The sequence below is a fragment of the Fusarium subglutinans genome, assembly GCF_013396075.1.
Source record: "Fusarium subglutinans strain NRRL 66333 chromosome Unknown NRRL66333_c0000144, whole genome shotgun sequence".
Taxonomy (NCBI): domain Eukaryota; kingdom Fungi; phylum Ascomycota; class Sordariomycetes; order Hypocreales; family Nectriaceae; genus Fusarium; species Fusarium subglutinans.
This window is the reverse complement of record NW_023502207.1, coordinates 40,853-65,277: the sequence shown is the minus strand read 5'-3', so window position 1 is coordinate 65,277 and position 24,425 is coordinate 40,853. Positions and strand designations below refer to the sequence as shown.

At 49.0% G+C, this 24,425-nt stretch overlaps 10 protein-coding genes across 10 annotated transcripts; 5 read left to right on the top strand and 5 right to left on the bottom strand.

Annotated features, from left to right (window-relative positions):
- Positions 1 to 2,069: 2,069 nt before the first annotated feature.
- Positions 2,070 to 2,987, top strand: FSUBG_9393 (uncharacterized protein; the record flags this gene model as incomplete). Its single annotated transcript, XM_036687901.1, has 1 exon — positions 2,070 to 2,987. One exon carries the CDS (start codon positions 2,070 to 2,072, stop codon positions 2,985 to 2,987), a length of 918 nt encoding a protein of 305 aa, XP_036535136.1.
- A 1,811-nt stretch (positions 2,988 to 4,798) lies between these two features.
- FSUBG_9392 (uncharacterized protein) lies at positions 4,799 to 5,367 on the top strand (the record flags this gene model as incomplete). The annotated part of the gene is made up of 3 exons (XM_036687900.1): positions 4,799 to 5,021; positions 5,078 to 5,247; positions 5,299 to 5,367. 3 exons carry the CDS (start codon positions 4,799 to 4,801, stop codon positions 5,365 to 5,367), a joined length of 462 nt encoding a protein of 153 aa, XP_036535135.1.
- A 636-nt stretch (positions 5,368 to 6,003) lies between these two features.
- On the top strand, positions 6,004 to 7,074 carry FSUBG_9391 (NAD(P)H-dependent oxidoreductase; the record flags this gene model as incomplete). Its single annotated transcript, XM_036687899.1, has 4 exons — positions 6,004 to 6,013; positions 6,075 to 6,416; positions 6,471 to 6,989; positions 7,040 to 7,074. The coding sequence occupies 4 exons, from the start codon at positions 6,004 to 6,006 to the stop codon at positions 7,072 to 7,074; spliced, it is 906 nt and encodes a 301-aa protein (XP_036535134.1).
- A 140-nt stretch (positions 7,075 to 7,214) lies between these two features.
- Positions 7,215 to 8,925, bottom strand: FSUBG_9390 (quinate permease; the record flags this gene model as incomplete). The annotated part of the gene is made up of 2 exons (XM_036687898.1): positions 7,215 to 7,560; positions 7,613 to 8,925. The coding sequence occupies 2 exons, from the start codon at positions 8,923 to 8,925 to the stop codon at positions 7,215 to 7,217; spliced, it is 1,659 nt and encodes a 552-aa protein (XP_036535133.1).
- Positions 8,926 to 10,647: 1,722 nt separating this feature from the next.
- FSUBG_9389 (regulatory P domain protein) lies at positions 10,648 to 12,109 on the bottom strand (the record flags this gene model as incomplete). Its single annotated transcript, XM_036687896.1, has 2 exons — positions 10,648 to 11,708; positions 11,767 to 12,109. The coding sequence occupies 2 exons, from the start codon at positions 12,107 to 12,109 to the stop codon at positions 10,648 to 10,650; spliced, it is 1,404 nt and encodes a 467-aa protein (XP_036535132.1).
- An 883-nt stretch (positions 12,110 to 12,992) lies between these two features.
- On the bottom strand, positions 12,993 to 15,417 carry FSUBG_9388 (glycoside hydrolase superfamily; the record flags this gene model as incomplete). Its single annotated transcript, XM_036687895.1, has 3 exons — positions 12,993 to 14,928; positions 14,978 to 15,296; positions 15,345 to 15,417. 3 exons carry the CDS (start codon positions 15,415 to 15,417, stop codon positions 12,993 to 12,995), a joined length of 2,328 nt encoding a protein of 775 aa, XP_036535131.1.
- Positions 15,418 to 17,068: 1,651 nt separating this feature from the next.
- Positions 17,069 to 18,781, top strand: FSUBG_9387 (UDP-glucuronosyl UDP-glucosyltransferase; the record flags this gene model as incomplete). The annotated part of the gene is made up of 2 exons (XM_036687894.1): positions 17,069 to 17,144; positions 17,208 to 18,781. The coding sequence occupies 2 exons, from the start codon at positions 17,069 to 17,071 to the stop codon at positions 18,779 to 18,781; spliced, it is 1,650 nt and encodes a 549-aa protein (XP_036535130.1).
- A 193-nt stretch (positions 18,782 to 18,974) lies between these two features.
- FSUBG_9386 (monooxygenase FAD-binding protein) lies at positions 18,975 to 20,458 on the bottom strand (the record flags this gene model as incomplete). Its single annotated transcript, XM_036687893.1, has 4 exons — positions 18,975 to 19,006; positions 19,058 to 19,356; positions 19,417 to 19,763; positions 19,817 to 20,458. The coding sequence occupies 4 exons, from the start codon at positions 20,456 to 20,458 to the stop codon at positions 18,975 to 18,977; spliced, it is 1,320 nt and encodes a 439-aa protein (XP_036535129.1).
- A 288-nt stretch (positions 20,459 to 20,746) lies between these two features.
- Positions 20,747 to 22,843, top strand: FSUBG_9385 (major facilitator superfamily domain protein; the record flags this gene model as incomplete). The annotated part of the gene is made up of 8 exons (XM_036687892.1): positions 20,747 to 20,850; positions 20,907 to 21,040; positions 21,098 to 21,221; positions 21,296 to 21,502; positions 21,566 to 21,895; positions 21,973 to 22,340; positions 22,391 to 22,578; positions 22,808 to 22,843. 8 exons carry the CDS (start codon positions 20,747 to 20,749, stop codon positions 22,841 to 22,843), a joined length of 1,491 nt encoding a protein of 496 aa, XP_036535128.1.
- Positions 22,844 to 22,987: 144 nt separating this feature from the next.
- Positions 22,988 to 23,913, bottom strand: FSUBG_9384 (serine hydrolase FSH; the record flags this gene model as incomplete). The annotated part of the gene is made up of 4 exons (XM_036687891.1): positions 22,988 to 23,610; positions 23,666 to 23,743; positions 23,794 to 23,812; positions 23,872 to 23,913. 4 exons carry the CDS (start codon positions 23,911 to 23,913, stop codon positions 22,988 to 22,990), a joined length of 762 nt encoding a protein of 253 aa, XP_036535127.1.
- Between the last annotated feature and the right edge of the window lie 512 nt (positions 23,914 to 24,425).

Sequence of the window (24,425 nt, the reverse complement as noted above, 5' to 3'; positions counted from 1 at the left end):
CCCTAAAGAAATAAAAAAAATTTAATATAGCTATAAAGCTACTTAAAGGAAATTAGGCTTAGATTATATTTATATTTAATATATAAAAGGTAATTTACTAAGAGAAACTTCTAGATAGAGTATATAGCTATTAAATTTATTAAGAAATACTAATATATAAGAAAAGCTTAACCTAACTAAAAAAAGTTTTATAATAATATATATATTAGTATAATTAAGGCTAAGCTAATATATATATTAGTATAATTAAGGCTAAAAAGAAGGTTAGAAAGAAAGTTTAGGGTAATTAGAAGGTAATAGCAAAGTTGAGTTTATAGTTAATTATAAGGTTAGAAAATACACTTTGACTTTAATACAATAGGGTTTTATATTTCAGCCTAGGGCACCTCTCCTAACTACTTATCTAGACCATGGCCCCATCTACCCCTCTTTCAACACGAATAATCACTTGATCGACAGCTCTGGTACGGCATACGACTCCCATCATCAATTGTACAGATATCTTTCCATTGTTAGTATCCTTACAATATGAGTCTTTGCAAAACTTGTCGAAAAGCTTTGCCCAACATTCCGGCGTTAGGAGGCAACGAAGACTCGATCGCATTAATTTCCGAGAGGCCGTTAGAAGACGGGGGCTGGCACAAATCAGAATATCTTGATGATGACGACTGGTATTGGCAAGACCCCTTCCTTCTGCACAAATCTTGGGACTCCCTGGTCGTCTCACTGGACCATGACTGCCCTTTTTGTTGGACTCTTTGGCGGAACATCCGTTCCTCTCCGATTACATTTCCATCCAATGAGAGAATAACGGAATTTAAAGCCGAGATCACCGAGATTATTTACCAACACGACTTCGATGAGTATTCGGTTTATGTACGTTTGATGGGTCACGGGCTAGAGACAAAGGATTTGCTTCTCTATCTATCAAAGACAACAGAAACGTGCTACAGGGGTAAGTCTTTAAATAAGTCTTTAACAAGTTCTATTATTTATACTAAAGAAACGTTCAATTATTAGAGGCAGAAAGGGAGTTTCCCCTTCCCGTGCAACATACGCCTGCGTCAGCTGCTAATGTCGCAAACCGCTGGATCAAGACTTGCGAGGCGAACCACGAGAAGTGTCTGAAGGAAGCTGCTCCGCCAGAAGATGCAAAAATGCCAACCCGGCTGTTGGATCTGGGCGACGTCAATTCAAATACGTGGCATCTTTATCAGAATCCAGGACATGTTCCATATGCCGCGCTGTCTCACCGATGGTCCTCCGACACGCCTGAACTACATACCAGCAATTGTCAGACGTATTGTAATCCTCAACCGGATATCGCCCTGCCACAAAACTATCAGGATATTATTTCCATCGGCCGCGCTATACCCATCCGATATCTCTGGATTGATTCTCTCTGCATCATACAAGATGATAAGGGCTATGAATTTATCAGGGAGGCTCCATTGATGATGGATATTTACCAATATGCATTCCTTACGCTATCAATTTGCTGGGAGGCCCCCGGTTTTTCTATATTTCGCAGGTGTCGACCTCGCAACATACCTCGGCCTCCAGCGCTGCTAAATTACGATGACGGTAAATGTACATCGGTGTCAGGTGACTGGATGTTTGTAAGCGTGAGAGAACCTAGAGAATGGCAACTTCATGTGGGTGAATCATCCATCAATCAGCGGGCGTGGGTCTTACAGGAACAATGCCTCTCGAGACGGCTACTCTACCTCGGGAATGACCAATTGTATTAGGAATGTGACAGATGCGCTGAGAGTGAAGTCTCTCTTAACTATATTTCCCCGGGGTGGCGTCGTTCGTCCATTCTCGATCTTACTGGGCCTCTAAAATTCTCGGCCTGGGATCGGGCACTGCTACAGTATACTGGAAGCGATCTCACATTCGAGGACGACCGGCTCGTTGTCATAGCGGGCCTTGCTAAGTTAATCGCAAGTAAGACTGGCGGCACATATTTTGCTGGCATTTGGCTGGACTCTTGGATGCAAGACCTTTTATGGCGGCCAGTAACAAGAAAAGCGCGAAGCTCGAAACTTAAAGCACAGGGAATCACCATGGTGGCGCCGTCGTGGTCTTGGTTGGCATTTTCCGGATCGGTGGAATCAGGTCTCACTAGTTATGGACATGGGCCGAACATCTCAATCGCGAACCCTAACTCATTCTACCCGGATGAGTACCAGCTTTTGTCTCTATTAAGTCAAGCAGTAGTCCTTCCACCCGAAAGCGACCCGTTCACCTCCTTCGAACGAGCGATTTTGAAGATCCGATGCCTTCTTTTGCCAACAACATTCGCTGGCATTCCCCACAGCGACAAGCTATCATGGTTCTTCCGTCAAGACTGTGATGTCAAGTTGCCTTCAGAGGGACTAGATCGTTTCCGGCTTCAAGAATGTGATCAATTTGATAATATATATATCACATTTACTTTCCATTTCAGCAAGCCTTTAGACACGTCTTTACAATATTTCCTCGTCCCGCTATATGTCAGTCTGGAGCCAATGAACCAGTTTTCTCGGCCCCATGTTTGTGGACTCGTGCTGCAGAACGGTCGAAGCCAGGGTAACGAAGAATATACCAGGGTAGGAAGCTGGAAAGAGGATTATCGTTTCTCATCTCAGCTCAGCCCTAGTATTAGCAACACGATCATCAAACTCGGCGTTGGTAAGAAGTCGACCTTGCGTGATAGAAGCCTTACGAAAAATGAGCGTGTTTTTGACTCAGAGCTTCGCAAGTACGCAAAGCGTCATGTTGCCTCAAAAGTGCAGTTTCCTATGCCGGTTGTCAAAAAGGCGATGCAGTATCAGCCAGATACTGGAGAAGTGGAGAAGAAAGCCGGCGTTTCGGGACCCGAAGCCATTAAGCAGGAGGCAAATGAAGCAGATGAGGATGAAGGGCCCTTTTTCAGCGATAAGTGGATCAAGTGTTCGTTGCTACCGCATTTCACTACAGCAAAATGGGGCACGATCTCCTAGTATAGCTATCTTAGAAGTATGAATTCGTTCATTTGGTAAGCCAGATCACTATAACAATCTACCTCCAGCTGCTCTAGAACCAACTCTTAATGCTGCACTTCAGGTATCTCAAATCCTCTCCAAATGGCCTGACTTTTTATATTTTTGACGTTGAACCCATGGATATATGGTATGGGCACCAAGAGAAGTTAAGGAGCACCTAATCTATGCACAATTCTTTCTTATCACCACTACTTGAATGAAAGTAATTTTCTCTGTTCGCTGCAAAACTATCCCATGAATGCTCTGTAGTCTTTCCCGAACTAGATTGCATGTATTTGATCTCTCTCATCAACCTTCAGCCCGCTGAAATCCCATTATTTACCCTTGGATCAGCCGTTCCATCGGAAAGAGTTACCATAGCCTGATTTTCGGGGAAAAGTCTCCAGGTCCAGGGTACAGTAATCGCTACTATGGCTCCCATTATTTGCCCTCTTCCGGCAGTGGAGACTTTAACTAATTAGGAGATAAACCACAATGGCGGACTACGAAGTTGACTGGGAGAAGCATGTGTCCTCATTGATTATTCTCTTATTCAGTCAAAGCCTCAAAGGTCTCTATCGCCAAACACCCCGCCTTCGTCGTCACGGTGTAGCTGAACTAACAATAAGTCAGATGATCTTTTTGAAGGTCTAGACTCATGTGCAAGTCGAACCACCATGCCATATCACCTATCACCCCCAATAAAAGCAAGAGTTCCATACAGCTACAGAATATAGGAACTAATGGCTGACGCATCTCTTGGCCGTTAAGTGGGGTACACGGGCCGCGTGGTAGCGCCGCTTTGACACGGGACGGCTAGTTTAGCCAGCCACAATCCATAAAGTGAACAAATAGCGCGAGGATCCCCTGTCTCGCTTGATCAAAGAAGCTGAGAATGGCATTAGGGAAACCTTTTTGGACCAGCCTTTACGGCGCCTCCGTCTCGGAAACCAGGGGATAGAAGGTCTCGATCGAATTCCATGAAATCATTGGTGAGGCTGGCTGATGAAAAGCGATATTTAGCGTCAGTCAAGCTACTAGTGCTCGGGCAGGTTGAAGGGCTGAGACTTCGATCTTTACCAAACAAGCAGCCGACGTCAGGTAACTTAGCATTGTAGGCTCCAGTTCGGTCCGCTCCGTTATAGTTCGATCAGGCAGTGATGCCCCCGCATACGCAGTCATCAATCACCTTTAGTCTTTACATCAACCGGTACATTAGCCCTCTTATCGGGACGCTCTCGGTTTCTGTGCCGAGCAGGGTTCTACCCCGCGAACAGTGACGACTCAGTGCCATTTTCCGCAATTGTCACACACAAATTGTCAACAATAAAATTTCAGGATGGTTTATTGAAATACTCTGCTGAATATCCTGCTTTCAATTAATTCACAGGCTGAACCTGTTTCCGCTTGCCTGGGCTGAGACTTTCCTATATCTGAACCGCGTCTTTCAAGCGCATCAGCCAGCCACAGACAGCCGTATATTGAAAGCTAGCCCACCTGGCTAATCATAGTTTGAACTATTAATATTAGTTGCATCAAGAACCTTTGAGTCCAATCAGATACCACAAGACAAATCATCAGGCAGCTGAGACACAATAGTTCCGATTCCTATTATCTGTCTAGGCGTGAACACTGCGATATAATCGGAGTGTTATTAAAATCTTAGCGCTTGAGTAGATGTGTATATAAGATGGATGTCCTCATGCATGGAATTTTCTCTCCAGACGATATCGATCACTTCCTTTATCTACAAAGCCCCTCATCCAACACCACGTACACAGTAGATCAATATGACTACATTCACCAATGTCAATCAGTCCGTAGCACTAAACAACAATGTTGCTGGTCTGTTTCTTATTTTCAACCCGCCCCCATATGGTAATCCCGGCCAAACAAATGGGGTGAATACTGGTATTTTTCCTGGTGTCTTGTGCCTTCCGGATATAAATCCGTATTTGGGGGCAGCCGGCAACATCGCCAACGTTGGAGTGATTTGGAGGGGTCCTTTCAATGGTAAGCCAGCCGTCCATCCCTATCTTCCATCTAGCAGTCATTTAACTTCTGTTCAGGCCAGGTCTCCCTACAGATTCTAAACAATGGAACTGAGGGGGCTGGTGAACCAAGTCAAACTGAAACCTTCATGGTTGGCAAGTGGTCGGATCTAGATATTGGAGCCCTCGAAGAAGCTGCATCTTCGATCCGTAAGACACTAAATGGCCCCGACGGCGTATCTGATGAGGTATGTCAAATAAGACTTGGGAATTATAGCAGCACGCTTACTTGTTTATAGATTCGCGATGCACTCGCTAAGGCTCTTGACGCAATTGAAACTGAATTGCAGAAGAAGTTGAGTGGATAAGGGCTACGACTTGAATTATTGTTGCAAGGGAGTGAGACATAATTTAGGCCCTGGAACCATGAAATCTTCGATCGAGTGACTTAGATCTATTCGGTGGGATATTGAACTTGCCGACCCTGTAAAGCGGAGAAGGCTGCGGGATACAAGGGTATAATTATTATATAATAGTCAAAGTCAATAACATCTGAGCGAGATATATCAAGCTAGCACACCTTAGAATAGCCTGGTTTTCTTAGAGGTTTAAGCCTGAACTTGTAACAGTAAGTAGTTATAAAGTACCTTATTTATGTAAGAATCGCAGGCATTGGTGATTTATATAGTATGGCATTGTTATTAATAAATATTTGCCGAGGGAAGTCGAATAATTAAGTGGAGCCCAGCGAAAGGTCGTCACAAACATCGATGACGTGAGCTGTACCGTTAGACCGGTTATTTGCAGTGTCTCAACGTCATCAGACATTCATTCGCGAACACTGATGCTTGCATTTGCAGAATATTACGTGCTTGATATCTTCCATTTAAACTTATACCTAGCCCTTTCTATCGTTAAAAACTTACAGTGTTAAACAATTGTACTCTGAACTTTATTTATCTCGTATCTTGACCAGGGCACTGCCTTGACTTTTCAGCGTAACCATGGCTACTCGTGAGTTGGAGCATTCGACTATAGGCCAGGTAGACAAAAACATTTGCTGACTTATTTGAAGACCACGCGAAGAATGAAGTTCTCAAGGCCGCTGCCTTGTTTGATGTATCGCACATCACCGCTGTAGTAACAGGCGGCGCAACCGGCATTGGTCTGATGATCACCCAAGCTCTACAATCCAACGGCGCCAAAGTCTACATCACAGGCCGCCGGAAAGAGGTTCTGGAGCAAACCCAGAAGACGTACGGCACAGGTCCTGGGAGCATTCATGTCCTCCCTGGCGATGTCAGTGAGAAGGACGAGGCTATCCGTCTTGCGGAGGAGGTTAGCAAGAAGGAGCCAAACGGGATCCACCTACTCGTTAACAACGCTGGTATTGCAGAGGATGACAACACCAAGTTCTGTGAGTCGATCGGCGCTTCACACCGGATCTGGTGCTAACACTAACCTATTTTAGCCTCGGTTGGCGAACCAGACACAAGCGACGCTAAGGCTCTTTCGGAGCACTTTCTCAAGACGGAGCCAGAGCAATGGGCCAATACGCTGAAGACAAACGTAACGGGACCTTACTACATGTCCATGGCATTCCTCCCACTACTCGCAAAAGGTTGTGAGACTACGCCTGGCTATTCTTCCCAGATTGTCAATGTCTCCTCCATCTCGGGAGCCATGAAAGGTTCCAGCATGGGACAGCCAGCCTATGCCACCTCCAAAGCTGCCCTTACCCACCTCAGCCGCATGATAGCTACTCTCACCAAGGACATCAAAGTGCGAGTTAATGTTATCGCGCCAGGACTGTTTCCCAGTGAGATGACTACTGGAGAGTCTGATGAGGGCAACAAGAGCAATATTGACAAGAAGATGACTAACCCAGCAAGACGACCTGGTCATGATACTGATATGGCTGCGACTATTCTGTTCCTTGCTGGAAAGGGTGGCTTGTTTTACAACGGCCAGATTGTTTATCCAGACGGAGGTAAGTCTCTCTCAATTGGCTTATTTACTCTCGCATTGACCTTTTCTTAGGTTCCACACTTATTAACCCAGCTATCGCGAACTAAAATTGTTAAAGCTGAGGCAGCGGAATTGGATAGGCATCACAACATGGCGCATGGAGTTGACAATTAACCATAAGTTAAGAACTCTTTGTTTAGTCTAACTATAACCTCTACCAATATGAAGCCACATTATATCAACCACTTTAAACCTGCTCATTCTCCTCAGCGATGGCTCGGCTCTTCTCAGCAGTAAGATCAGCACCCTCGGCGTTGCGTCGGAACTCCTCCTCCTGCAGTGTCAACTCCTCAGACAGTTGGCTATGGGCCTTCCACACGGGCTTGATCTCAAAGAGACGATCCATGGTGTCGAGAGGCAGACCCTTGGTCTCAGGGATGAAGAAGAAGACGAAGATGGAAGACATGATCATAAGCGACGCGAAGAAGAAGTAGACGCCGTAGCCCATCTTGAGGAACATCTGGGGAGTAAAGCGGGAGACGATGAAGTTCCAGAACCAGTTGTTGGCAGCAGCAGAAGCTTGACCGAGTGATCTACAGCATGTTAGTAATGTGTCTTCATGGAAATATGATGGAAGGAACGTACCTGGAGTTCTCGTTGAACATCTCAGAGTTGAGAACCCAGGGAATGGGGTTCCATGTGGGCGAGTAGAAGGCAGTCCAAAGATAGAAGAAGAAGACGGCAGCAATACCACCACTCGTCATCTTAGGGGCCTCGCCTCCATGGGCAGTAGCAGCAGCAACCTTGGCAGCGGGGTCGGCAATCTTAATATAGGCACCGATGAACCACATGCAGAGGGAACCACCAACTGAACCGATGATAAGAAGCTTTCTGCGTCCAACAGTCTCAATCAGGAACAGGATGAAGATAATAGTGATAGCGGTTTTGACGACACCAAAGATACCGGTGGTCAAGAAAGAGGTGTTGGTGCCCTGGATACCGATGCTCTTGAAGACAGTAGGGCTGTAATAGTTGATAGCGTTGATGCCGGAGCCGTTCTGCCAGAGGAACATCATGCCGCCGAGGAAGAAACGCCACTGGACCTTGCGGCTCTTGAGCGCACCAAAGGGTTTCCAGAAACCAGGGCCGACTTCCTTGTTGTAGCGCTCGAGTTCCTGGTCGATGTAGCTGACCTCTTCAACGAGATAGAGATCATTGGCGGGGAGCTGTCTCAACCAGCACAGGTTCTTCATGGCCTCCTCGCGACGACCCTTGGAGAACAGCCAACGAGGCGACTCCTTGATCCAGAAGGAACCGAAGAGCAGCATACCGGCGGGAATGAGCTGGACGGCAAAGGGAATGATCCATTGCTTGTGGCTAGGAGCCATGGTCTCAGCAAGTCCATAGTTGATCCAGAAGCCAACAAGGCCGCCAATCTGCCAGCCAAGCTCGTAGATACCAACGAGACGACCACGAATAGCAGGAGGAGACAGCTCAGAGCAGTAGATAGGAACCATGTTCGAACAAGCGCCAACACCAACACCAGCGAGAACACGGCCGCCAATGATAAGTCCCAAGCCACGCTCAGCATTAGCGCCGAGCATCAGACCCGCGCCGAGCATGAAAACAAAGCTGAACGTAATAAGGGAGTATCGTCGACCGATGAAATACGATGTGATGTATGCGAACAAACTGCCGAAGAAAGCACCGGCTTGATAGACGGAGACGATGTTGGACTTGAGAAGAGCGAGGTCATTGGGTTCGTACGAGGCAAAGTCGAATTCCTTAGTGAAGCTCGGCAGCGCGATTGTCGTGCCGATGAAGGCAGAGTCGTAGCCGATCATGCATGATGCGAACGACGCGATGGCAGCGGAGGCGTACACGCGCCAGTTGTAAACGGCCTTGGGAGTCGGCCTGTCCTCATTGACGGCGAAGATGTTGTTGACGGAGAGACCCATGATGAAAGATTGTCAGCCAGCACGAGAGATTGTGTTGTCTGTGGAGGAGATGAAGATCTGGGGATCGAAATTTTCTAAGTATGGGGAAGAGAACGGCGCTTTTAATATGCGTCTGGTCCAATGGCCACGAGCCAATTACAGCGCCGACTTCGCTTGAAAATTTATCCCATCCCTGGTCGTAGTCTTGGACTGGCGCGTCTTAGCGCGTGCACCGAGTTGTGCGGAGAAGGGCTCGTGGTAGGACTAGAAAGGTCGAGATTCAGAAAACCCCGCATGCGCTGGGGTAGCGCCAAGGGAGATTTTTCGCTCTAACCGGAACTCGGGAGCATGAGTAGCCTAGATGGCTAAGAGTTTACCCCCCTGCGATGCGCTTAATTTCCGTATTCAGTCTTGGAGGATTGGAAGCTGTTCGTTTGCCTACATTGGGAAGTTCTGGGGTTTGCAACCAGATTCTGGGGACCCCGCATGGAATTAAACTAGTGGGGTAAGTAATCATCCCCACGTGTCTGCTGATATAAAGGATTCGTCGTAAGCTTGGGGGTAAGCGTTGATCCCTCTATCCAATTCACGCGTTGGATAAGTGCCAGCAGCCAAGTGCCAAGTGTTCATCAGTTTAATGTGATGCGTAAATACTCACACCTTCAGCAGTTGCTTGTATTACCTCGGATGAATAGGTGTCTGATGGAATTGACCCAAATGTGCAGGCGACTGCAAGTTCATGGTGGAGCTGGCCAACTGCAACGAGGCCCATATCCGCCACGCGACCCGAAGATCTTATCCAGGAAGCAGAATGACAGTTGACAGCGATGGATCTCAGAACAAGGACCCTGTATCGGATGGCGACTGTGGAGAAAAGGGAAAGGATCTGGTGAGGTCAGGGGGGCTCGGTAGATCGAACCGACCGCGTTCCTTAACAGGTACATTGCAGCGTAGGCCATGCTTGTTTACCAATGCAGACGGCAGTGACCTACAATGTCTAGATCCCTTCCCCAGAGTTTATCCCCAGGCGCTAATCTTCCCCACCGGCTTTCGACTTGTGATCAGTTTTGGTGGAATTGGGGAAATTGCCCCAGGTTGATTGGCTTACGAGCCGAAGTGCGAGCTAGCCAATGTGACGGGCTCAGGAAACGTAAAGGGGATAAAGAAATAAGAGAAATCTAGTGGCAGGGACAGTAAGCGCTCCTAAGATTGATGTGACGTAGCTGATGTTGGGCTTGGCGAAATATCGTGAAGCAGATTTGGACAAATGAAGCCAATCATGTGGTTGAATGATGTTGCAGAAATTGGGCTCGCTGCGGCACGCCAGTGAGCCGACTCGCGAAATCGCTTCTAAAACTGCTACATCTATACTCATACGCTGAAGATTTATCGGAAGATCTGTGAATGATTCACACATACGGAGAGAGGCCATATGAGTTTTGTGAGCGAGATACTGTAGGGTAGGTAAGCAGGATGAGGGACTTCCATGTCTAGACTTGGTGGGACCCACAAAGGTTTGGTGTTTTTTACTCCACCTACAAGAGGGTTAATCATAGAACGAGATAGGCACCTCACACAGGTTAATAAAGAATCTAAAAGAGTGATATAAAGTATTTGTATAAATAGTATTCTATATATAATAGAGAATATAGCGATCTTGCGCCTATATTTTCTTTAGAGCTTGCTATCAAGAACAAAGTTTGTAACGAACTCTGGGTTGCATGGCTGCGCTATCTTATTACGTTAACCGGTATATCGTAGCGAAAACAGGCCCCGCTCAATAGAGCTAACTAAAATGTTGCCACTCTGGAAGTAAGGGTAGACAGACCAAGCACCATAGAACTGCGCTTCACCACCAACAGCATCATCCTCAGGGTGGACATCGAAGAAGCCGATTTCCTCGAACAGCGCGCCAGTGTCATCCTGAGCAATTGAAGACACATTTACCATGCGCAGACCAGATCCATAGTTTGCCTGGTATGACACGCCGCCAACGACGTACTGGTTGTGATCGATGGAGCGAACAGGGCTCTTGTATACACCACGGAAGACAGGATACTCAAGATCCTGGATGTCGACAATGTATGTGGTGGTGTGCTGGTCAGCTGCAGGACCAGTCTTTTCTTGCTCATCCAGCTCGTCGTCGAGGAGGAGATACTTGTGATCTTCCGTCAACCAGCCCTGGTGGGTATATGTTGCGCCGTTGTATGTAGTGCGCGACAGCTGGCGCGGCATAGTACGGCGAGAAATGTCAACGATAGTGAGCGCGTCTTCATTATAGTTGAAGCAAATCTCACGACCCTGGAATGCCTTTTGAGGACCACGGTAGATAACGCACTGCGCGTCGTGAACGTAGCCATCTGAAGCAACACAGCCAGCATCCTGGGGACGCTTTGGGTTAGACACGTCGATCATCCACAGGCCAGCGCGACACTTGAGATCGTAGGCTGTACCGACGGCGGCAATAAGCGCGGTTTCCTCGTTGGCGACGATGTTGTGGCTGTTGCCGAAACCACTGAAGTGTGCGGCCAAGTCACTCCTGATGCTGAAGGTAGGAGGGTTTGCCTTGTCGGTGTTGAGGAGCTTGGTGAGGTCGAAGATCTGGAGACCGTGGCCAGCGGCCTCAGAGCCGATGTAGGCGTAGTTGCCGATGACCTTGATGTCCCGCCATGAAGAAGCGACGGTCTGGGTTGGGAGGCGTCCGACGTAGGTTAGGCTACCGTCGGGATGGACCTCTGCAAAGGCTGTACCGTCTGATTGTCCAAGAAGGGCAAACTCGCGGCCACTAGAGGCATGTGTCCAGCCTAAGGGATCAGTTAGCAAAACGAAGTGTCATAAAATAAGGCTAGCGATGGAACATACCCCAGACATCATTGCCGACGCGTGTTCGGCTGCCCATATCCTGGTGGCGCAAGAAACCCAAGAGGTCAATCTTGTTACAAGAGTAGCCTCCCGCCTTGCCGTCAGAGCAAGGCGTGCCAGAGCTGAGGACCTTGTAGCGATCTTTGTCAAAGACACCAGCCGCAGCCTCACTCTCGTGAAGAGCCATCTTGCGCTGCTTAAGCTCTCCCATACCAATAGCATTAGGCGCACTCTTGGCACGGAGGTAATCCTCATTGTACTTGGCCGTGTTGATCCTCTGGGTCTGTGCGACGGCAGAGCCCGCGAGGGTGGCTAGGAGGAGGGAGGTGATGCTGGCCTTCATGTTGACGGGCTGGGAGGTTTCAAAGAGATGGTGAGTGAGAAACTACAGAGCGAATATCACAAGAATTGAGGGAGCCTTTATACTTATTGATGAGGGTATGGGGATTGGGATTGGGAAACTATCGTAGATCATTCCCCGGATTGGAAGCTAGTTCTTTTGTTCTTGGAAGCTGGTCCTTTTGTGCTTGGCAGCTTATTCAATCGAAGAAGATTGCGATAAGGTCCGGGCCAAGTCAACACTATGGATACCAATACGACCCTGAATATTCGGAGTGACGATTAGAACCAAACATGCAGCATCGCTGACCACTGAGAACCCCTGGAACGATGTATATCGTATCTATTTAGAGTTAGAGACCATGGCAAAGGTTCCCCAGAAATATCGGGCCAAGGATCAAGATGAACAGGCACATAGATAGCCTACGCATAGATAATCTTCAAGACCACCAGTCATATCTCGTGTTTTTCTAAGCGACTCGAGGCCAAGACTCCGCCAAGCCTTGGTGCCGATGAACTACCAGATTCATCTTAAGCTTAATATAAATATCTCACGGGTACATCACACGACCCCACCACGACCTTTCTGAGATGCCTATTTGGGATAAAGGCCCGCTTCTGGCCATCTAACCCGGAACTTTTACCAAGACAAAAGGGCGGTCCTGGTGTTGTTCTTCCCGGGAGCTCTTTGAAGAGTACAAAGTTTACATGATCTTCCCTCCTACAATACAAAGGGACAATATGTGGGTGAGAAATGTTGACATGTATGCAATAAATAAGGTAGAGAAAATACAATATTACTAAAGCCTCTCACTAATTGACTTCCTAACAAACTGAAACCAAGGCTCAATTCACAATAATCAACCCATCTTGAGGGTTATACCGCGTTATTTTACCAGTTGAACGGTTGTCGAAGACCTCAGATCCTTCGAGCTGAACCCAACACTGAGCTTTATGCCACCCTTCGGTACCATCCAGTCCTGAATAGTAACATCCCAATAACTCACATCCCGACGCTTTAGCGCGAATGACACTTTCTTAGCCTCCCCAGGCACAAGATAGACCTTCTCGAACCCACGCAGCATCCGTACTGGGCTATTGGCTGGTATATTGTTCTTGGGCAAAGAAGCATACAGCTGGATGACTGTAGCGCCTGCAACCCGGCCAGTGTTGGATACCTCGACGTGGCACTTGATGACGGTTTCCCAGAGGTGAGGGTTACCGCCTAGGGCGAGTGTAGCGTTGGAGGGGGATGCGCGGACGGAGATCTTGTTTGCTGAGGAGACGACGAGGTTGGAGGATAGTTCAAAGGTGGTGTAGCTGAGACCGTAGCCAAATTCATAGAGAGGCTCTAGGCCCTTGTTGTCGAAGTGTCGATAGTCAATGAACAGGCCCTCACTAAAGTCACTTTGCCAATTCGAAGCGTCTTCAGCTGCGGAGCCAGTGATGTTGGTGATCTTTCCGTTGTAGTCCTCCTCTTTCTTCGCAATGGTATATGGGAGTTTGCCAGAGGGATTGACCTTTCCGGTCAAGACGTCCAGGATAGAATTGCCCGATTCCTGGCCCGGGTAATGCGCAGCGACAATAGCGCTAACATTAGGGTTCGTCGCCCACGGCATCACGTCCGGCCCTCCAGAGTGAGTGACTACGACGGTGCGGCGAGGGCAGCGTGATGCAATACTATTGACGACTTGGACTGAGTTGTCATCTGCCACAAGAGTCTTACGATCAAAGCCCTCGGTGGCGAAAGATTTGAGGAAGACGATGCAAACCTCTGGCCAAGGGTACAGACCAGGCATAATGCTGAGAATAGCAGTATTGTTGGTGACGTACTGGAGCCGCTTGCCGTTGTCTTTCGCGTAAGACTTGAACGCGTCCAAGGGACTGATAACGTAGCTTGGTCGACCACTTCCTGAACCGCCACCGGAGATAAGAGTACCGATGTCGATGCCAGCGTGGTCGCTCAAGAGGGTACCGACGGAGGGATCAGCAGCATCGTTACTAAAGAGACCGATGTTGGTGAGGGACTTGTTGAGAGGAAGAATGGAATCTTGATTCTTGAGCAAGACTGTTCCGGCCGCGGCGATCTCACGGATGAGCGCTGAATGGTTGCCGCGGACATCGCGGCCAACTGGAGAAGGGCCTGGATAAGGATACCCGAAGCCGTTGTAGACGAGAGGCCGAGACGATGGGTCCACAGATGGGTAGTCTTTGTCTTGACCGAGATAGAAGTAAGGCGTCAAGATGCGGCGCACCATTCCATCGAGATCCGACTCTGAGAGTGTCTTGTTCTTGACACACGCAACGAGATTGTCGCCCCAGTACGTCTCATCGGGGGAAAGTGGATTTATAGGTCCGGGCTGGTTCATATCAAGCCCTGCCTTGACGGGACCAAGTCCAGGCGGCGTGGCCAGAAAGTCCGACATGATATAACCCTCAAAACCAAGCTCTTTCTTCAAGAGGTTATTGATCAGGTACTTGTTCTCGCAGCTATAAGTCTCGTTGACCCGGTTGTAGCCGCACATGACTGATGACACACCAGCGTGAACGGCGTCTGCAAAGGGCCACATGTACAGCTCGTGCATGGTGCGATCGTCAATGTTGGAGGATACTGCGTCCACCATCTTTCCGTTGATGAGTGTGGCCTTGCGCTGCGTTTCTTGCTCGTTGCCAACGAGATGCTTGGCTGTAGCCTGGACACCGGTGTCTTGGATTGCCCGAATTGTTTCATCCATGGCGATGCCGGTTAGGTACGGATCTGGCGAGAAGCCCTCCCAGTTGCGACCGCCATATGGACTTCTTCCCAGGGCTCCTGCAACGGGTCTAATCTATCGTCAGTGATTCCAATACGAGGAGGAGTGGCAGATCTTACCCAAGAATCACGTGGGCACCCTTTGCTTTGAATTCTTCCGCCATTGCCTCTCCCCTCAGCGCCATCAGCTGCCTGTCCCACGTCGCAGCGGTAGTAACGCCGGATGGAAAGACACTGACTAGATCGCCGAGGCGAAGACCAATGGGTCCGTCTTGGATGCAAAGACCGCCGAAGCCAACACGTTTGATGGGCGCGATGTACTCGATGCATGTGCCGTCAAAGGTGCCTGTCACCATCGAGGACTTTTCCTCCAGTGTCATCTTGGAGATCAGCGAGTCTGCTTTACCACGGGCGTTGAGCCATTGTGAGGGGTCGATTGCTGTGCCACGTCAGTCAGCCTTGGCCGAGGTGTGAAGGACGATCTTACCTAATGATGATTGAGATCCTGCCACAACGGACAAGACAAGTGATAGTAAAGATGCCAAACTGAGTTGATACATCTTGACTTCGGAATTTTCAGTGTCTGAGCTACCGTCTTAGCATAACCATCCTATTTGCCAACGCTTCAGTTATATACACTACTCATGCACTTTGGCACTAAATCAGCACCCACAATCATATTCTCGCCGAGTTCCGCACAGCCCCCTAAAGAGGCCGAAATTAATCGTAACATGCCAAGAACAGCTCAATCCTTCATCCTCAGCTCTGCTAGCCCCCAACCTAATCTGTACAAGAATTGGCGCAAGAGTCTAGACCTATATCCACGGCCGAGCTAATCTTACGATTTATCGTTGCATCATGACTTCAGCTGACAAGGGTCCTCCCCATTTTCACAAAATACGACACGTCAATCTTGTACCTAGATTACCACTACTCTACCAAAAGTACTCGTCAAATCCCTCCTGCAGATCCGTGACTAGCCCATTAATGAGCTCAGCTGCGCGTCCCTTTGGCACCAAGACTTGTACCTGGTATCCCAGGCTCTTCGCGTCTCCTGCATTAGCAGCCTTTGCCGAATAAATCATACACCAATTTCGGACCGGCAGAGCCTCCACTTCTAACGGCTGGCAGAACTTATGCTGCTCCTGTCCGAAATTTATCTCCTCCAAAGAAACTCTGGTCCAATCATCTACATACAAAGTATCAGTGTCAAATGCGGGGGCCAAGTCCATGAGCCCGTTGACAGCTTGAATCAACTGAATCCAATCATCGCCCTTGACCAGTTTCTCTCGCGTCAGCCCAGTGACTCCTTCACGAACTCAGAATGCCACTTCGCTCAGATTCTTAGATGCTGGCAAATACGGCGTATCAACAGCTGTGATGCAATTACCGAAATACTCCCTAGCCATATTTCTAGCCTTGCGTGCATCTACTATAGTGACAATTTGCGTAACGCGCGGATGCAACCTAAGCCCATTGTACACAAAGCGGTTCAGCGCCTTGAGTAGGTAGGCTTTGGATGCATCTTGTGTTGAGCATGTCTCCGGGTGTAGCCGAGCCCGTGCTTTCTGAATAAGGATGCTGAAATCTTCAGCTGAGACATCAAATCTTGCATGTTCCATGGTCTTGAATACTATTGCGTGAACTAGAGGGGCATAGGCTTTGATATTGCTCATTACCATGGGGTACAAAACCTGCGATAGTCTGGGAAAACTTCGATCCTTGACTGCTCTCATTATTCTTCCCTTATCGCTATGCCGCTTTAGCCATCCTACTCTTGTAAGATGACGTCATCTCAATCCGCTCTCTGCTTGCTTCGTCTATATTCCTCTCACTATCAGACTCTTCAAATACCCCTCGACTCAGCCCGTAAAAATGTCTGATCTGGAACGTTCTCTATGATCTTCCTCGAGATATGAAGCTCAGCTGGTACGGATTCCGGAATCTGAATACGACGCGAATTGCTGGCGCAGAGTGGGCCACTTCGGCGCATTTATCAGACAGACCCCAAGACAGCCAATCATAGGCCGCTAAACCCGCCGCTGTTGGTTGTTGGTTGCCATGTAAAGTGCTGACATTGCAAGTACTTTTGCCGAGATCAGGCCATCCGAGACAGACACCTCAACTTATTTCACTCACAAGAGCCCGGGATCAGATCTGTCGAGATAGTTGTCATCCAGCAACTGCTCATAATAGCAATTGACGCACGCCATGCCTAGTTCCGAGTTGGCGCACCCGTCCCGCAAGATCCTGCTTGTGGTGACAACGGGCGGATTTACCCATGCCAGTACGTTAGACTAGCCCCTCTCCATATCACGCCACTCGCTTCCAAGTTCTAACCCTCGCCCAGGTCCCGTATTCGAGATTGGCAAAATTCTGGCCGCGAGAGGCCACACCATTGAGTTTGCTACGCTCGATGGCCAGGAAGCCTGGACCAAGGGCTATGAGTTCATCACAAAGGTCCACACCCTGGGCCCGGGCCCGACTCACGACCAGATGAATGCCCACTACCTGCGCATGCGAACGTGGGACATCTCAAAGGGCATCTCGGGGACCATGCCCAGCAAGTATCTATGGGACTCGTTCTGGCCACAGACATATCGGGGACTCAAGGCCATTATGGACGACCCTGAGACAAGGCCAAGCATGATGATTGCCGACTTCTTTGTTGATGCCGTCAAGGATATTCACGTCGAGTATAATCTGCCAATCACTCAAGTCTGGCCCCAGATGCCCTTCTTGATGATGCCATGCTCCTACATTCCTGGCCAACCGGGCTTTCAGCTTGAGGGAACACTTACCTCGGAGCATGCGAGCCTCTGGCATCGCATCAAGAACGAACTTGTCATCTTCTTTGACTTACCCGTCATCATGAAATGGATGAAGTGGACAAAGAAGATGCGCCTCGAAAATGGTGTCAAATATCCTCCTCACAAGATCCAGAAGCCTGACTACCTTATCTTTGTCAACTCCTTCCTTGGCCTGGAGATCCCCCGTGATCTACCTCCTACCTGCGCCCCGGTCGGACCCTTGATCAGTGACACTTATCCGCCACTCAACGAGGAGTGCGACCAGTTCCTGACCAAGCACACCAAGGTCATCTATATCGCCCTAGGCACACACATTATCCTCACCAATGCCGACGCAGCCAAGATCATCAACGGTCTGCTGCTTCTTCTTGAAGGGAGCTTATTGGACGGCGTCATTTGGTCTATTCCCAAGAGTGGCCGTCAAGATCTTGATGTCAACACGACTTACAAATCTGGTAACAAGACGCTCCGTCTGGGGGATATTCTGGATGGAAAGAACCCTGACTGGCTGTGTTCCACCTTTGTCCCTCAGCGAGCTATCCTCGACCACCCCTCGACAAAGCTCTACTACACACATGGTGGTGGTTCTAGCGCCAACGAGGGTCTTTTCCATGGGGTACCCATGCTATCGATGGGTGTCTTCATGGACCAAATCTCCAACACAGCTCGACTCGTCGATGGAGGCGTGGCTGAGCCGTTGAACAAGTTCCGCTTTACGTCCCAAGAGATCTACACAAAGGCAAAGAAGATTCTCCTTGATCAAGACGGGAGCTATAAGCGCAATAGCCTGCGGTTGATGCGCATCGCCCATGTGGCTGCCCGACGGAAACACCATGCCGCGGATCTGGTCGAAGAGCTGATTTACGACACTGAGCTGAGGTTCAAGGATGGAAAGGAACTCAGGCCCATGCATCTGCAGACGGCGGATATGCGCATGCCAGTGTGGAAGGCCAAGAACTGGGACATGTGGGCTGTCGGTCTTCTGGGAATTGGTGCTGTCTTTGGAGGACTGGGGATTGGCGGAAGAATGTTGTGGCTGCACCGCGGTTGGCTGACTGGATCAGTGAAGGCATTCGTGGGAAGCCAAGAGTGGTTGAGGAACCTGATCAAGTAGGTTTGCTAGTTTAGAAGTGTATTGGCCTTGTAAAACACCAAGCTTGGATAAAATACGATCACTGTTTCTGATATAGGTACATAAAAGTGACCAGCAGCAACCTCTATGGATCATTTCACTGGATCATACACGCCAACCCAACACTTCGTAGAGCTCTAGTGGAGACAGGCTTATGGGTAACTTGGGCTCGAAGTCATACGTCCTTCTTCATCTCACTATAGCTCACTAGCCACCAGTTAGTAATTCGTGCGACATACTTGAGCCAAAGACGCATACCTGGGAAATCCTCCTCTATCGCTGGTGGATGTAACATCCACCAGTCCCACGCCTTGAGCGCCAGGTTCCGCCACCAACACTTCCACGGGGTATCTCCAGCATTGAAAGTGAACTTTTGCGCAGTCATGCTCTGTCTAGCAGCTTCAAAGCCATGCTTCAGCATTGCTTCCTCATAGATGGATAGCTGCGCTTTGTGAAAGTCACCTTGGCCTTGCTTTGGCTCAGATTTGAGAGCTTTGGCAAGGGACATGGCGTCTATGATGGCGCTGCTGGCACCCTTGCCTAGGTATGGGGTCATACTGCCGACTTGGTTAATACTCGATTCATCCTCACCGGTATATAAAGAGTGAGAGACTCACCTATGAGCGGCGTCCCCCAAAAGAGTGACCCTTCCCGACTCCCATGCCTTGATCGGATCTTGCGTCTTGACATGCGACACAAACACTGAGCTGGGTACACTCAGCGCAATTAGAGCCCGAAGAAGCGGACTCCAATTCTTGGCTCTGGCCAAACACTCATCCTTCAACTCCTCGGGAGTCATCTCGTCAGGATGTTTGCTCTGGTTCTCGAACTCGTTGGTGTAGCAGCCCAGCCCAAACATGAGAAACGAGTCGGCAGGGTCAATCCTTTCCAAGTCATATGGTCCGTATGGTCTCTGGCGATCTTTGTAGTAAGCCACCACCATGGAACGCCTGGGTGTAATTGCCTAGCTGGACGTTAGCAATCGCATGGAGCCACAAGCGAATAGTGTGAACCTACCACACATCCAGACTTCCAAGGAATCATGGCTTCGGTCTCGGGTGTAAATGGCGCTTTGAAGTAGATAACAGTAAGGCCACTGGCACTCCTCTGACTGTCTGGCAGCAACAGTTTCCGCACTTTTGAACCGGCTCCGTCGGCTCCGACTAGGACATCGCATTCAATCGCATCCCCATCTGTAAAGCGCACCTTTACGTCACCCGACTCTCCACCCAATTGCTCATAAGATGAAAACTCTTTGCCGAATTTGACAATATCTTCTGCGCCGTGCAACAGAGCCTCCCGCAACTTCCACCTTGATATAGAGCACATGTCCCTGGACTGCTGCACATCCAGACGACAGATGAGCCTACATTGCTCATCCATAAACGCCACGCGATTTCCCTGTGCTTGTGGAATGCCAATGGCGTCATCGATAAGAGTCGCTACAGACGCAGGAAGCTGGCTGCGCAAATCATCGAGGATAGAGGGGGGAACAAGGATACGGAAACCAACCAACGAACTTATGCCGCTACCATCACGCACACCGCGCTCGTAGACAGTCACACTGAAGCGAAGGTCTTGTCGAAGTATCTGCGCGAGTACGAGACCACCAGGGCCGGCGCCAATGATGGCAACACGAATGGGTTTCTGGTCTGTCATGATGAGGTTTGAGTTGGCGAACCATCATAATAGCAGCCTTGATCATTTTTTAGTCTTGATAACTACATAGCCAACCGAATGAGTACAGAATACATGATCATCCCATTTCGGAGGAAAGAATGGGTATCAGCCCATTCTCGGCGGGTTTTGCTTACCATCAGTTGGAGGAGCCAACAGTCCAGTGGACCGGCACGGATTTCGGAGTTCGGCATACCGTACCCGCGAACCCTTTCTCGCGACAAAAGACAATGGCATGGCTTGATCCTGCCACAAGATGCAACGGCAACAATGGCACCATATTCAGAAACCCATCTGGCGCCAGCGACAGAGCAGCCGGTCCAGCTCAATAGCTCCAGCATTAGTTCGCTGCGAATGGCCTTGGGCGTCCTTGGGTATGATCCCTGTCTCACCTTGACTGGTTCTATGAGGCTTTTCTGATATGCGACAGGCTCTGGATATGCCTCTTTCTGTCCGCTCTAGAGACCACCATTGTTGCAACAGCATTACGCACCATTTCTGATGATCTCAACGGCCTCACACAGTCTAACTGGGTGGTTGTGGCCTACCTTCTCACTTACAATGGTAAAACAGACACTAAGGATGTCAATAAAAGTGTGATACTGATTATGGTCATTACAGGATTCCTACTTTTGTTCTCCAAATTGACGGATGTCTTTGGTCAGAAGACGCTACTCATCGTCGCTCAAGTCATCTTTCTAATATCTTCGTTGGCTTGCGGCGCAGCCCAGACGATGCCCCAGCTGTGAGTCTTCTTTCTGTCGCTCATCCTCTTGACCTAAATGTACAACTTTTGCTGACTACCATGATGTCTATCAGTATTGTTTTCCGTGCATTTCAAGGCCTTGGAGGCTCTGGCATCTACTCGACCGTCTTTATCATCATTGCCAAGATCGTCACAGTTGAGAAAGTGGGTATGTACACCGGGATACTCAGCTCAGTGTTTGCGTTGGCCAGTCTCCTAGGGCCGATTCTTGGCGGCGCTATTGTTGAAAACACAACCTGGCGATGGGTCTTCTTTATAAAGTAAGCCATATCCTCATAGAAGAGGTTGATCGAGTCGGAGGCATGTTATACTAACACGTGCAGTGGCCCGGGAATCGCCATTTCTCTGGCATTTGTCATCCCTGCCATTCCTGGTGCAAACCAGAGACTCTTCGGCAAGGATCAGATACAGCGCGTTGACGCCATTGGAGGTTTTCTTTCTTTGGCCTGGCCGATCCTGCTGGTATTTGCACTACAAGAAGCGGGCGACGGGTATGACTGGAATAGTAGCGTCATTATCGGGACGCTCGTAGGTAGCGTCGTTGGACTCGTTTCCTTCGTTGCGTATGAGATGTGGGTTCAGCGACAATCGCACCCAGAGCCGATATTTCCCATTCGATTACTACGGAGTTTGAGCTTGTCACTCAACCTAATGTAAGTCTTCATCGTCCTAGAGGTACCTCCATGAGGCAACTACACAGAAAAGGGGCCAGCTGACACGCCACGAATAGAAACATGTTCGCTATGGGCGCATGCTTCTACGCAGCCATCATATTACTTCCCCAACGATTTCAGTCTGTCAATGGGCTTTCAGCACTGAGTGCTGGCCTCAAAATGCTTGCATTTACGCTAGTATCACCGGTCTTTTCTATGGCATGCGGTGTAGCATTGTCTAAGAAACCTCTGGCTGTATACATCCTGTTGTTTACGGGGGCGGCTTTGACTACGTTAGGTATGGGCTTGTTAAGCAGTTTGCCGGATTCGGGGCCCGTATCCAATCCAGCTTATGGCTATGAAGTCATCCTTGGTGTGGGACTGGGCCTTATGATGCCGTCATTAATCTTCTTGCTGAAGGTTGAGTTTGACGATGAAAACTTAGGTTGGTCCTCCTGTCGATCTGCTATTTTACAATATTTCTGATAACATTAGCTGCTGTGATGGGCGCAAATAACACGGTTAGAACCCTTGGAGGCTGTGTTGCCTTGGCTGTCTGTTCAACTGTGCTACACACGGACCTCAACAGACAACTGGCCACTTTCCTTACTCCCAAGCAAATCGCAGCTGTGCTCAGCTCTTCAGCAGCCATCGATGAACTCAGTGATTCGGAAGCACTACAAGTAAGGAAAGCGTATGGTATAAGTTATGATACGCAATGCCGAGCTCTCTTGGCTTTTGCTGGACTGGGCGTTGTGGCAGCTTCGGGTTTGTGGTTGACAAGTAAAAGGTTGAGAACTAGGATGAGGGATGTGCGAGAAACACCGGAATAGATATAATTAGTAGAAGACAAACATCTTATATGAAGGCGCGAAGATAGTCAATGTGATAGGGGTATGGTAAAAACTTTAGACTGAGATCCAGGATGAGAACAGCAGAGATGCTTGATCGAACTTCACTACTCCGTTTCAAAATACAATGAGCAAAGGGCTCTACATAACAGAAAGTGTCATTCTAACCCTAATGAGGGGCTACAAATCAAACCTCTTAAGAGATAGCTTGATATTCAAGAGCACTTCGACTACTTAGTTACTATACAGCGGTCATGGCCTTATCAATTCCTCTCCTCAACGTCATTGCCATCTGCTGAACAACTCTAGTGGCTCTGGGTACCTCGTGTCTTCCTCCATGATCAAACTCAACTCTCCTCCTGGGATCACACATGTCCCTCAAGTTCAGGCTTTCCTTGACGGTGTGGTCTTTGGCCCCATAGATATGCGCTGTGGGAATCCGAATGGTCAAGCCAGCCTCCCTTACTTTGTGGGCCACGAGCATGTTCCACTGTTCGTCAGGATGTGGCTCGTGGCCCGGTACATATGGACCTAGCCAAGGCTCCGTCAATGGGGCCATTCTATCTACAGTTGGCTGGTAGTCGAGATGGTCCTGCTCTAGCGCCTTGGTAACAAGTAGGGGACTCCCACCACAGATGAACGCGGCAAATTTGAATAGATTGGGCCCGAATGGGTTCTGTACCTGATGGTCGATGATGACGGCTGCAAGGAGGGCTGCACCCTGTGAGAAGCCCATGCAGGCGTCGAATGGTCCCTCAGCCGCTATGAGATCGAGCAGTTCGGCTTTGGCTTCTGTGAGAGTGCGACCGCCGAGGCCAGGAGAGTACCAAGTGTAGAAGGGACCGGCAAATATGTTCTTGATCTCTGATCCACGAGGTTAAGAATGACGGGGCATTATGGAGTTGAGAAGGCGAGTTACCTTGCACTGGTTCTACGTCACAAAACCCATCATAGAACTTAAACGTGGCGTTGCTGTCGAGCGCATTACGAATTGGTCCTGGATCTTGTGTTACATAATGTCCCGTTGATACAGAGTATTTAAATTACCAGTTTGAATGTCAAGGACCTGATTTACAGATAGGCCAGTCAGTAATGGACATGCAAAGAATTCAGAATACGACGTACATCTGAGTTAGTGCCGGCACCATGCAAGCAAAGAAATCTCATCTTGACGAGTGGGTTTGACTGAGTTTGCTTTGACTGTAGGGCTGAAATCTGGGAGAGTTGAGTTCTGGTCGACGTGTGTTGTTGTTGTGTTGGAAGTCGTCAGGTAGCCTCTCCGTCACGTCTAACCACGTGGTTTAAGCGCTTGTGCTCATATGACGATTCCATTTCGCCATGTCGGCCATGTCGGCCTTGCCAGAGTGATCAGGAATCTCGGCTGCCGTGTCACGGCGGGTTGATTCACGCCGTTGAAACCCACCGAGCGAATGGGCGTTGCTGCTGGAACCCGCCGAGATGTGGCGTGAGCCGACCAACAGCTTCTACCTTGATCTGACATGTATCATGGCGATAAGCTAGCTGTGGATCTAGGCACCGGACGGGATAATGTCTGCTTCTCTTTACGGAATGTGGCTACGCCGGGAGGATTGCGCGATATGTGAACGCAACTGGGGAGTTGAAACGAGGCGCAGGAATCCGAACCTGGTTCACCAATCCCCCTCTTATCGCCTTACGAC